The sequence below is a fragment of the Fulmarus glacialis genome, unplaced genomic scaffold, assembly GCF_000690835.1.
Source record: "Fulmarus glacialis isolate BGI_N327 unplaced genomic scaffold, ASM69083v1 scaffold14479, whole genome shotgun sequence".
Classification (NCBI taxonomy): Eukaryota; Metazoa; Chordata; class Aves; order Procellariiformes; family Procellariidae; genus Fulmarus; species Fulmarus glacialis.
In genome coordinates this window covers 30,492-43,612 of record NW_009231496.1, presented here as the reverse complement: position 1 = coordinate 43,612, position 13,121 = coordinate 30,492, and the positions used below count along the sequence as shown (strand labels likewise).

At 35.5% G+C, this 13,121-nt stretch overlaps 1 protein-coding gene across 1 annotated transcript in view; it reads left to right on the top strand.

Moving 5' to 3' along the window:
• The window catches only part of LOC104081750 (sodium channel protein type 3 subunit alpha), a gene marked incomplete at its 3' end in the record, with an annotated part of 53,025 nt that overhangs the window by 11,066 nt on the left and 28,838 nt on the right, over nucleotides 1–13,121 (top strand). The window contains exons 11-14 of the mRNA XM_009584604.1: nucleotides 2,167–2,459; nucleotides 6,733–7,080; nucleotides 8,796–8,928; nucleotides 11,567–11,805. Coding sequence (XP_009582899.1) covers nucleotides 2,167–2,459; nucleotides 6,733–7,080; nucleotides 8,796–8,928; nucleotides 11,567–11,805 — 1,013 coding nt within the window. The remainder of the gene's footprint in view (nucleotides 1–2,166; nucleotides 2,460–6,732; nucleotides 7,081–8,795; nucleotides 8,929–11,566; nucleotides 11,806–13,121) is intronic.

Here is a 13,121-nt window from a genome sequence, read left to right as displayed (position 1 = left end):
GCAGCTCTGTGGGTCAGACACCTATCTCATTTCTGGACTGATTTTCTATTGCTTTTCATCTGGCATACAGTCATTTTCAACAGGACAATGTTTACAAAATGCTAGCAAATTAGAATCTTCTATGAAACTATAGTTTTGGTAGTATTTTACAGCTACTTTCACTAAGTTAAAATGATTCTATAAAGCGCTAATAGAAAGTGAAACGCTCCATGTTTTTCTTGAAAAGAAAGCTTTATGCATGACCTGTGAAATCTAATTAGCATATCTCTATTTTAGTCATTAAACCTTATCACTTCCAAATCACTAAATAAAAAGCAGAATCCTACAAAATTCAAGTTAAAAAAAAGTTAAATATCAGCAGAGTACTTTTTTTTTTTTTTTTTTTTAATCTGATATTTTCATCTATGAAAGGCACTAAATCACATTGTATCAAAAGATATCAGAAGGCTCATCTAGATGTTTGTGTGTGTGTGCTTGAGAGTGGGGAGAGAGATGAAGCTGATCCAGAATTGGGAAGAAGAATAGAACCATATGAAACAGAGACCACAAGGAAGGTTGGATAAAGGCCCTTGAAAGTCGTTACTTTTTAAAATGAATGACCACTCAATTCAATATAAGAAAAGCTGTATTACAGTCAAGATCCCTTTTGTACATGAAAATATTAGCAGAAAGTATGCATTACAAGGTGGATCACTGAGCTGCTGAATTGGTTGCTGAGATGGAAATGAGTGTGGGACCCAACTCTTCACTCCCTTGACAATGAACCTATTCATCCACAAACCTAAGTCATCACAGCAGTCTTTGGATTGCTCCAGTTCTTTGACCTTTGGTGTTAGTATTAGGAAGTAGATGGGTGATGACTCAGCATCTGCTGCCTTTGCTACTGTTAGAGTGTTTGAAGGATGATATTCTGAAATCAATATGACAAAATTTTGATTATCACTTTTCTTAATTGATAAACACTTCAGAATCCTTTCAATACTCCATTTAGCAGAAAAAGTCTGTATCAAGTCAACTTGTATATCATGAGTTGTATATTGTGGCACAGAAAGACATTAATTCATACTATGAGCTTTCAAACCATCCTTTCCTGCTGTAGAGAGATGTCTCATCATTCCTGAAATACTTGGCATTAAATATAATATGTTTTGCCGGATAATTACTAGTCATCTTTGTTATATAACCCTAGTCTCTTGCCATTTATCACACCACCCTTTTTTGTAAGCTCACAGCAGCCTATCATCTTCCCAAACATACTTACCACTGCAGAATTTCATAGCAATCTCCCAGACAGTTCTTTCTAGGAAGAGTGCTGGACACACTCTCAATTATTCCTTTATTTGATGACTAAATGAACCGGTTTCCCTAATGAACCAAATCAGGTAGGCTGACCACTGTACTTGAAGATACTGGTCCTGAGTTTTGGGCTGGCTCTTCGCTCCTGTAAGTCATCTCATCCCTTTCCATCAGAGAAGAAACCTAAACTTCTTCTCTCTGGCCGCAGCAGCAACAGGCAGTAAATGTACCTTTGTGTATCTCTAACAAAGACCTAGAGTGCTGTTAGAGTGAATGTGGGAAATGTGGGAGGGGAACATGAAGAGGGAGGCAGGGCTTGAAGACATATCTAGAGGGCGTGCCTGTTGCCAGTGAAGGTACAAGGAAAGTGAGGGGAGTGTCCTTGCTGTGAAGACAGTGACGAAAGGCTGGATTCAATACTTGCAGGCTGCTAGTTGGATTATGATGCATTAACTCATACGGTGGATGCTAGGGACTAGTTTTCTCTGTAAGGACTCGGGAGGGATCAGGCAAATTAGAGCATGATGTAGGGCTTTTCTCGAGAGAAAATGGGGAAAAAGCACCATATTTATACTTTTCTGACTACCTTAATTTTAGACCAGTGTCTTGTGCAGCAAGTCTTTAAGGAATAGTAATGCTATTGTTCTGCTGAAGTTGATGCTTCAAGTAGCTCATGCTACTAAACAATGAGGAGTTATACAACTCAATAGTTTTTCTTCAGTTGAATTTGTTTGTGTATATTTGCATACTTAAGGGTGTACAACCAGCAGTATTACCACAGTGACAATAAAAACAGTTGATAAAAGCCTATAAAATCATTCATTTTTGGCCTACTAAGAATACCTCACTTTGTAACCTGGCAGGCAACAGCAGCAGTGGCAGCAGCATCAGTTGCATCGAGAGATTTCAGTGGTGTAGGGGGATTAGGAGAACTCTTGGAAAGTTCTTCAGAAGCATCAAAGTTGAGCTCAAAGAGTGCTAAAGAAAGAAGAAACAGAAGGAAGAAAAGAAGACAGAAAGAAATGTCTGAAGCAGAGGACAAAGGAGATATCGATAAGTTCCCCAAGTCCGAGTCAGAAGACAGTATCAGAAGGAAAAGTTTCCGCTTCTCCACAGAAGGAAGTCAACTGACATATGAAAAAAGGTTCACATCTCCCCACCAGGTACAGCACTCTTTTTTATTACATCGTGTGTCTACTCTAATTTGGTTTTGACTGACATTATAGCGGCTTTATGTATTGGAAGTTATGTACAAGGTGAGTGAAGGAAAAAACCAGTGGTAGTACCGTTAACAGTGTTAGTTTGATATGGTTTGACCCATTCTATTAGCAAAGGGATAAAAAGAACATACCAAGGATAATTGTAAACTTAATTAAAACATTTCTGAAAATGTATTTCTGAAGATGTGTCTGGTAGATTGGAGAAAGAATCAAAGACTCTTTGATTAGTACTCATATATTTGCATTAATCAACCATAGATTCTCTGTACTGCATCCATTTCAGAACTATACAAATAAGTGGGGTTTTTTTAGCAGACCACATCATCAAAATACCCTGCACAGGAAATTCCACACTACCATTAGTTTCTATTGTTTTCCTTAATTAGCTTCTTTAAATGGTAGATAATGAGAAAAGTAGCTCTAGTACTCCACAATAAAGATAAACTATATAGGGATCATTTTGGCTTATATTTACAAGAATTTAGTCATACTGTTCTTTTTCTTTAGAAATTCATTATACAAGATGGAGAATCATTGCAATCATAGAAAACAAATAGTTCAGGAAGGAAGGCTGGAAATCATTTAGTCCAAACTTCAAAGCTCTACTCCCTTAAATCAAAGGGTCTCTTTTGTTGCTTAAGGATACCTTTGCTTATTTCAAGTCTACACACAGTTACGGTATTTGTAGAAAAATCACTCAAAATGCATCTTTTCAAAATGATCATGTCTGGTCTCAGCCAATAGATGACATTTACCTACTAATACTACGCACGTTTAACTACCAATGTTTATTCTATTTAATGTTCATATCAAGTGTGTTAGTTTACAGACTCATACGAAATATGAGAGTCAATGGCAGAAATACTTCACACTGAAATATATGTACTGAGGGGAGGAAAGCTTAATTTGAGACAAAGCCTCAGTAATTAATCAAGTATAAGGGATGATGCCTGTTCTGAAAAAGACACATTTGCATTTCTAAGTAAGTGAAGTAATTTTTATTATAATTAAGAAGAATGACCAGGTTGTTCTCTGGATAAGAAATAAATAAAATGTAAGAAAAACAAATTATTAAATCTATCTCAACTCCTTTGAGTAATATTGGAAATGTGTATTTCCAATCTGATAAAATGTACGAGTAGTTTTGGCCAAAGCTGCTCCAAAAAATCTTTCATTAATTGGAATGGTCTTTGAGTCAGGCTGATACAAAGGACCTGCAGCCAGAGATCTCAGCTTAGACCACACAGTCCTGCTTCACTTAGATGTGTATGTAAGTGTCCATACCTCATAGATGAGGGTGGTGAGTGACTTGGCCGCACTAAAGAAGAGTCACTGACAAAGTCTTAGCAGAAAGGAATTTCTGCTTGTGCTTTAACTACTTGGTAATAGGCCTCTCCGTTGTCTAGTCTAAATTCTCTGATGCTCTTTTATATACTTCTGGTGAAGAGACTGATTAATGGATATATTATGTTTATATTAAACACATCTTTTGGTGCACAGAAAAAATACTTAATACAGAAGTATGTATACTAAGGGGACAAGAATTTGAGACAAAGAGATTCCATAGATAACAAACTTTCTGTAGCTTTATTAACATACAGTAAAACATACAGTTGCATCTATTTGTTCATACTCTGAAATTCTCAGAAAGCTTTCATCCTGTCAATTGTCATGAAGAACTGTGAAACTTCCACAGAAACTTAAGAAGCTTAGGAAAGCAAGGCATTTCAAATGACTTTTGGTAACATTAAAATTAAATGTGAATTCATGTTGCAGAATAAATAATTAAAATTCATTAAAATCAAGTGAAAATAAATATTGTATATGTCTTAGATTTGAAAGAAAAGAAGGGAATGGTGCAATAGACAGGAAACAGCTCATCTTGAGACATCATGAATTATACAGCAGGAAGGAAATGAAATAATTTAAAAAAAAAAATAATTTAAAATTTTAAAATAAAAGAGACTTGTATCAAGCAAATAATCTAATTGAGGATAATTTATTAATTAAAGACTGTCTTGGTAATTGTTTTTGCAGTTGTAAAAATGCTTTGGGGCAAAAGTTGCCTGCATATAACTGAAATAAAACTGAGCTGCCACAAGAGTGGAAGGATTGCGGGCAGGGTAAAGGAAGAGCTGGTTTGTCTTGTTAGCCACACAGTTAGCTCCCTGGTGAAACAGGGTGGCAGAGCGTGAAACAGGGTGGCAGGGCATGAAATGGTAGAATGGTAAGGGGAGATAATCTGCCCAGTTGGCCCCTATAAAGGTTTTGTCCTTTGACACAATATTCCATGTGCAAACGAATGATGCAGCCTGCCAGAAAAGCCAAGCTTTCCTTTCAGACCTTACTTTCCAGGAGCATGTAGACACATATATTTCTGCCTCTACATGTGTTAGAATTGCAGCCATTTTGGCTTGTATCTTTTGTCTCAATCCAGCAGGGACTTGCAGAGCAGGCATTACTCCTCCCAAATCCCTCAGGGGCCTGATCCATTTAGCTGTGCTCAGAGCATGATAACACATATTGGAAAGATTGGACTACAAACAAAACATAGCAGCCATGGAAACATTCTGTAAAAACACAAGGGTAGCAGTGGTAGTCAGACGAAACCTAATGAGCGTGTGATTTTTTTGAAGGACTGTAGGTTGGCCAAATATGTTTACAAAGAAATGTACAAAGGATGCAGTAATTAGTTTAGCACTTTGTCAGAATTCAGTGTCATGCTCTATAGCAGCTAGAGATTTTTTTTAGATAAAATTATATTTCAGCATAAGCAAAACAGCACTTTTTCTCCAGCCAAGTTTACACAAATGGGTTAGCAAAACCATTTGGCTGATATTCTTCAAGTAACTCAGCCTGAGGCTGACAGCCAGCATAGAAAATTTCAGCCCAAATTATTAAAATTTGGTATAGCTGTAAGAGCAGAAAAAATACATCTTATAATGGTAAACACCTGCCAGCCTTTATAGCAGGCAGTACTACCAGTTCAGCACACACATTATGTGAGTATATGTAGAAATCTGAGTACGCATATACAGAGATACATATGGATTGATATATGTATATATTCAGTGTTTGGTTTTCACAGTATTAATATAGGCTTATATATTATAGAGCAGTTTTCACTTTCGCTATAATTGTCCTGGGATAAAAAACACTGCTATTACATATGAGCACTTTCCACCTGCAAAACTAGTGAAAAATTGAGAATCATCTCAAACCAGGTTTTTGAGGTACCAAGATGCGAAGATTTGCACAAATGCAGAATTGAAGAAAGCTTAATGCAAGGTTTCTTTTTTCCACAACCAGTACTCATTTTATTTATTCATGAATGCTGTTAATAAAATATGTAGCAAGGGAGAAGAACATTCCATTAAGCAGCTTCTTACTGTAATTAAAAGATGAATTACCAACAACCACTGATTTATTTTTCTCGTTTGTAAGAGGATATCTTTAGGTAACTGTGTCCATGGTGAATGCTTGCTTTGAGCTGCCTGATGGCCAAGTGGTACCTTCTGGTAGGTGCGCAGCCTGCTATAGCCCCCGGAGTGCTATGCCCAAGAGTGCTACTAGTCATGTTCACACTGTACCTCCAGAGCTTCCCCAAGCTGTTGCCTCTGTCTTCTAGTTTTAGAGTATTGCGTATGTTGTTCCCACACTATTGAGCCTGTTGTGAAGACGGCAGACAAGTTCTTTACATCAACTTAGACTGCATTTAATGCCAAACCTAAGAGCACTTCTGCCTCTAGCAAATAGAATAGGAAACAATGATCGGTGAGTGTTATGCAGTTGTTATCCCTAGGAATCCAGGGGATGAAGAAGGGAAGAAAAGTAAAAGATTTTTAGCTCTGTCCTCTAATAGAAGAAGGATAAAAGACAAATACCTACAAAATCTTGATAGTGATATTGAGAACTGTCTCCAGCACAGTCATGGGTCCATACCAATTCAACCTGCCTTCTTTGCTCAAAACTGCCCAACCTTACTTATGTCTTCTCCATAACTTTTCCTCAGTCCTGCTACATTACCCTAAAAAGAATTTTTCCCCTCTACTTCAGGTCCCCTCATGAGCACATTCCCCTAATGGACACACTGATACTATCGAAGAAAAAAGTGACTATCCTTCCTCCAGCACTGTAGCTATTCTTTGAAAAGCCAAGAACTTAGAACTTCAGTTCTAATGCTGTTTTGTTTTGGTTTGTTTTAAATCTTTTACAGTCTTTGCTAAGCATTCGTGGTTCCCTGTTCTCACCAAGGCGCAACAGCAAAACAAGCATTTTCAGTTTCAGAGGTCGTGCAAAGGATATAGGATCTGAAAATGACTTTGCTGATGATGAGCACAGCACTCTTGAAGACAATGAGAGCAGAAGAGATTCTCTCTTTGTTCCAAATCGACACGGAGAACGACGCAACAGTAATATTAGTCAGGCGAGTGTGTCATCTAGAATGGTACCAGCCCTTCCCGTAAACGGGAAGATGCACAGCACTGTGGATTGCAATGGAGTAGTTTCCTTGGTTGGAGGACCTTCAACTCTAACTTCACCTACTGGTCAGCTTATACCAGAGGTAATTATAAGTAAACCAGTAATTATTACAGTTTGGTTCAGGCACGGAATTCTTTCTTACTGCTCACCTCTGCATGCTTTTTCATTTCTTAGAGCTGTCAAAAATAACTTGCAATATTTCTAAATAACAGAACATAAAGGAAAAAAAGTCCTCAGCCTCCTATGTCTGAGCCTCAATAAAGTATTATACTCTCCTTGCCTTCAGCAAGAGATCTGTACATACAAAGAAAAAAAATATAAATTGAATTTGACAATTTGTATATAGTTTCACCTCATCAACAAAGGTAGACCCCTTACTGAATTTATCTTGAAGAAATTTTTCTCATAACTTTCATGAGAAAAATATGTACAATTCCTATGTACCTTTGCAATTACATTACATTTCAGTCTCAGTTTCAGACTTCTGTAAGCTAAAATGTTCTTTCAAACTTTCAAAAAAGCAAGCTTTTTCATACATAGAATTTTAATATGGATTCAGTATGGTATTTTGGTGGCTATAATAGCACTGTATTTGACCTGAAAAATATTTTCATTATAAGTAAGTATTGAGATTTCATTACTATTATTACACATTCCTTTTTATTTTTGTTTCTCTCCTATCTTCATATAGACCTTCATACCAGAAATTCAATCAGATTACCTCAGAGGTTATGCGTATGTAGTTCTATTTCAGAAATACATTCACTTGAAAAAAGATATAGCTATTTAACTCAAGAGTCTTCTCTAAAGAAATAATACTAGTGAATGCTTGAAAATGTTTTTTCATCTTCATACTAAGATAACCTTGAAATCTCTTATGAGTTCTGCAGGCTTTTTTATTCTTTTTCTGGATGGGGACAGAATAATGAGAAAAAGAGTGAGTGGTTTCCATGAATCACAGAATCAGTGGTAGAGCAGGAACCAAAATTTAGGATCTTTTTAATCCCACTCCTGTGTTTAGATCCCTAGATCATACTCCTAGAAAGCAGAAAGAAGAAAAGCAAAGCAACTGTAAGGATACATGCTACAGAGTGGTGACACGTTAGGCAGTATTATTGCTTTGAAAAGATAATTAGAAGCCATACAAAACAGAGAGGACTTGCATATTCATTGCAAGAATATATCACAAATTCTGTATGAGCATTGTGGTGGCTGAGAATTAGGTAGAAGAAATATTAAATAAGATGTGAATTTTTTCTCATATAAAATTTTCCAACCACACTTATCAGGTTAGAAATGCAGTACATAGTATTAGAGAGATAATTAATTCCTAGAATTATACTCATGTTTCTTGTATCAAATTTACTTGCTTAAATAATAGTTCACTTCTTTCTGTACTCGCACTTTAATTACTTAACATTACTAGCTGCTGGAAATTAAGGTGACAGGTTTCAACTTAGATCATTTTTTCTTGAAAGAATAATAATAATCACTAGCAAAAAGATACCTAGCAAAAACTTTGTTCACTCAATCTTTTAAATGAGAACCACCTTTGGTCCCACATTGCCTTGGTATTATATCCCCCAGTTGATTATTTGTAGTACTGTACAAAATTCCCATTGAGTTCCTCAATAAAGAACAAAGAAATTCCTACAGGAACAGAAACCTTCAGTGTGTAAGAAAAGTCTAGTATGCTGCACAAAGCTAATTTTGTTTATAACTACAATATTTATACAGTAAATATTGTTAATTGGCTGTTGAAAAGGATGGTTTAATTCCTCAGTATTTCATTTTCAGGGCACCACTACGGAAACAGAAATAAGAAAAAGAAGACTCAGCTCTTATCAAATTTCCATGGAAATGCTGGAAGATTCTGCTGCAAGACAAAGAGCAATGAGTATAGCCAGCATACTTACAAATACAATGGAAGGTATTTAATGCATTTTATCTGACAAGCAGTTCAGTGAATTTCTGCTAACTACATGTACAGAGCAATTATTTACATAATTTCCTTTGTAAATGTAAAACTGGACATGTGAAATCTCTGAACATCAGATACAAAAGGCTTTTGAGCATTTCTAAGATCATCTACACATTCTAAATGCTTACTCATTATTTTTCATGACACCTTCCGAAATATTACTCTATTGAGTGGACTAACAGACACAAAATAATCATAGCTAGGGGATTGCCAGAGCCCCAAAAAGAGAATACAGGGATTTTTCTTCTATAAGACATCAACAGGAAAAATCAATTAAGATACACAAAAATTGCTATGATAAAAGCTATGGTGTGCTAGAACAGTCATTTCCCTTAGACTTAAAATCCAAGGATAGACAATAGGAAATTGGAATGAAGAAGATAGTTTTAAAGAAAACAACCAACTGTAATCAAGCCATGCCAATGTACATGAACTGCCTTCCTTAAGCATTTCTTAAACTTTCTTAGGTAAGTATATCAAAGATAAAAAGATATTATATTTACTGTATGAAGAAGCATACATTGTTGGAATTGTTTTCCTTATTTAATGGAAACTGAATACACTCACACTTCGTACATATGCCATTAAAATGTTTTTATAAGCTTAAAGGATCTATCTACTGGATGCTGGCACAGTGTGACAGCTGTTATAGTCAGACAAACCCTGAAGATGTCCTACAACACATATTCTAAAAAAATTACCAAGAAAATCTACAGTGTTCTTAAGATTACTTTAAGTCAGAATTGAAATATACTTTTTAAAGTGAGTTCTGAAGCCCTTTGCTCTCAGAAAAACAAATAGATCCCAAACTAATTGTAGTCAGAAATATAAGGCTTATATTGCCTATTTCATCTAAAAGTATTCACAAACCATTCTCACAAACATGTATCTTTCTGAGTATATCTTCCCACTTTAGTGCAAACGTGAACTGTTGGTACCTCTTGATTCTCGGTGTGCAATTCTTAGTTCTCTTCCCAGGTAGAGAGGATCTCTCCTTAGAGGATGCTGCTCTCTTCCTCCAGCTGAATAGTTTGTCCTTCCATTCTTCTGGCCAGAAAAAACATGTCAATGTAAACTATATCGCCCTGATAGTCACCTCCTATCCACATCTGGTTTCCATTACTTCAGAAGTTGCTAAGTGCAAGCAATGGAGTCTTCTGTGCCAACTCAGCGTCCAGTGTGAGTGGCCACTTTTGTCCAAGGGCAGTCCCATCCTAACTCTCAGCATTCTGAGTTACATGTTCAGAAATGTGATTATTCCACCCAATCCATATGTTCCTTCAGAAGCACTGTCTTTGTTATGGTTTATAAAGATTATAGAAGAATTTCGCTACTTACGATACCCTTTTCTGCCTGGAGGCTACAGTCTGATGTAATGGGAGACCTTGTTAGTTTCAATGAGTTTGAGAGCTGTGGCAACTGGCCTTTTAACTTCCTGTAATTCCACCCATATGGGACAATATTAGAGGCAAAAATCAATCCACTGGTCCTCAAAGTGTAGAGTTCAGCACTAAATCCTTGTTAGCAAATACTGTAAAACAGCATGTTTGCTATTTTAGCAAAATCGCCCATAAGTGTCATGATGATGGAGACCTCCCTGTGCTCTAAGGGATGCTTGAAAACTGGCAAATTTTAGATTTGGGTTGATGCCACTATGCAGAAATTTTATTGAAACTGTTGTGGCCATTTCTTACATATTTTGTAGTCTAAGTATTTCTCACTTAAGCAAATATCAATCTTCCTTTTGGGCTGTCCTCAAACATCCCATCACATTAGACATTTATCCTTGCTATTATTAACTCAGTAGAAGTTACTATTCTTCTGTAATTTTGATAATATTGATGGTGAAATGGAAGAAAAAATAGTTTGTAAAGATTCTAACTGAGAGCAGAGTTGTTCTGCTAATACTAACATTGTTGTTCTGTTTCTCAATTGATAGACACTGCAACCGTACAAGACATTTTCAAATAAAGTCAAATGATAATTTTTAAAATAAGAAAACAGGCATTCTGTATATTAAAAATATTGATTCAAATAAGCAATGATAGGTATGTGCACCGAGTCATTTATCTGTTATGATATTGTAGTGGTTCAGTGTAGTAGCAAAGATAATACTTTTAATAGCTCAAATCAAAATAGGTATGCATGTTACATACCTAACACAAAAATTTTGTATTTTATGAAGCTTATACAATTATATACATCAGCTTACTGATGATGGAGTCATGTTGACTTTTAATATCCAAAATTAAGACATCTGCTGTAAGCAAGTCAACTAACCTAAACTAAATGTCTAGACTCTCCTTGCTGTCATGGGAAAGAGACAAACACATTTCTCTCTTTAGATAGATGTCTGAGATGATTCACTCTTTAGAGATAACTTCACTGTCCACTGGTTGTAGAGGAGCTTAAATAAATTAGATGCTTAACTTTAAGATGGCTACACATAGGTGAGGGAAATCCCATGTTAGTGTGAGCTGTTTATTTGAATGATTTAATCTTTTTACATATTTTGAACAAGAAATTCCAGAGGATATAATTGGAATATTCATTATTTTTTAATTATTTTCTTTTTTTTTTTTTTCAGAGCTTGAAGAATCCAGACAGAAATGCCCACCATGCTGGTACAGATTTGCAAATACTTTCTTGATCTGGGATTGCTGGAGTCCATGGTTAAAAGTAAAACACGTCGTCAATTTAGTTGTCATGGATCCATTTGTTGATCTTGCTATAACTATTTGCATTGTTTTAAACACCATGTTTATGGCCATGGAACATTACCCAATGACAGAACAGTTTAGTAGTGTCCTTTCTGTGGGGAACCTGGTAAGTTGTTTTGTCATGCACTACTTGGTGTAAAAATACCCTTTTCTAAAAGAAGAAATGCATAAATGCATTGCATTGGTTTTAAATTTAGTCCAGGTTGTTTTTTCTAATCAGTTTAGAAACTGTATATATGTTTTTCATAGATAAAGTGATTTTTGCTGGAGCCTTTAACTTTCATAAATCTATTTTGTAACTACTCTAATGAAATAACTGAATATGTATGGAAGTGCAGTCTTCTCTGGATTGTCAGATTTCTTGAGGTCTACTTTGGGTTTTTTCTTTAAAATGTTAAGATAGATTATCTATTTTTTTACCATGGTACTGATATTCCATCACAGAAAATATTTTTCTTCTGTAAAAAATTGATGAAATATTCAGATGTCAGAATTTCTCTCTGAATTTTTTTCCGTTACACTACAGTGAAAGTACATTTCCAAGAAAGGCATATTTCTTGTTAGCAGTAAGCCCTTGCCCCTTTAGGTAACTAAAAAATACTTAATAAACTAGAAGATTATTATTTATTCTCTAACAAAAAGCACCTTGTATCTGTAAGTTTATTAGTGATGCCTTTCCCAATTTTAACCTGATCCAGAGATTTAGAGTTACATGTAATTCCTTTTCTGAGCAGATACCTACATGAGGCTTAACATTTAAATGTTCTTGTCTGTTTCTCTCCATTTGCTTCTAATGCTCAGAAAGCAGAAGACCGAACCATGCAAGTGTTTGTTTCAGAAGAAGATTCATACATTTTTAATTTTTTGCCAGCTCACATAACTACCAATAGTTTACACAGGAGAGGTCTGGATTGACTCACACAGCATGCAGTCCTGAAAATCAAAGCCAACCAAGTTTTCTGAACTAATCACTCAAAAAGATTAGTTTTGAAAAGTCTGCTAATATTTAAATGGAGCAGTAATAGATTTCTCAGTCAGAATATGTTTTAAAGTCTAAACATTTTCCTTATATGTACTGGTAATACATCCTTCTATGACTCTTTTTAAAAATAGAACTAAAATTGAACTTACTACCTATGTGTTCTTGTGTGCATTACAGTTTCCTTTCTCCTGGAAAAAGATCTAATTGCTAGCATATTCATCACAGATTACAGAATATTGTATTTTAAGATGTTGGTCTCTCATATTGTTAGAATTATTTCTCTCCAACCATTTATACTTACACGGTCTTCTGCCTTTTCCTGCCTCATATTTTTATTTTTTTTTACTCTAAGCTAGCAACAGTCATATTTTTAACTACCTTTGTAACAATCCAGTATCCTTAATTAGGACTATATATATGCAATGAATACTATTCCTGCT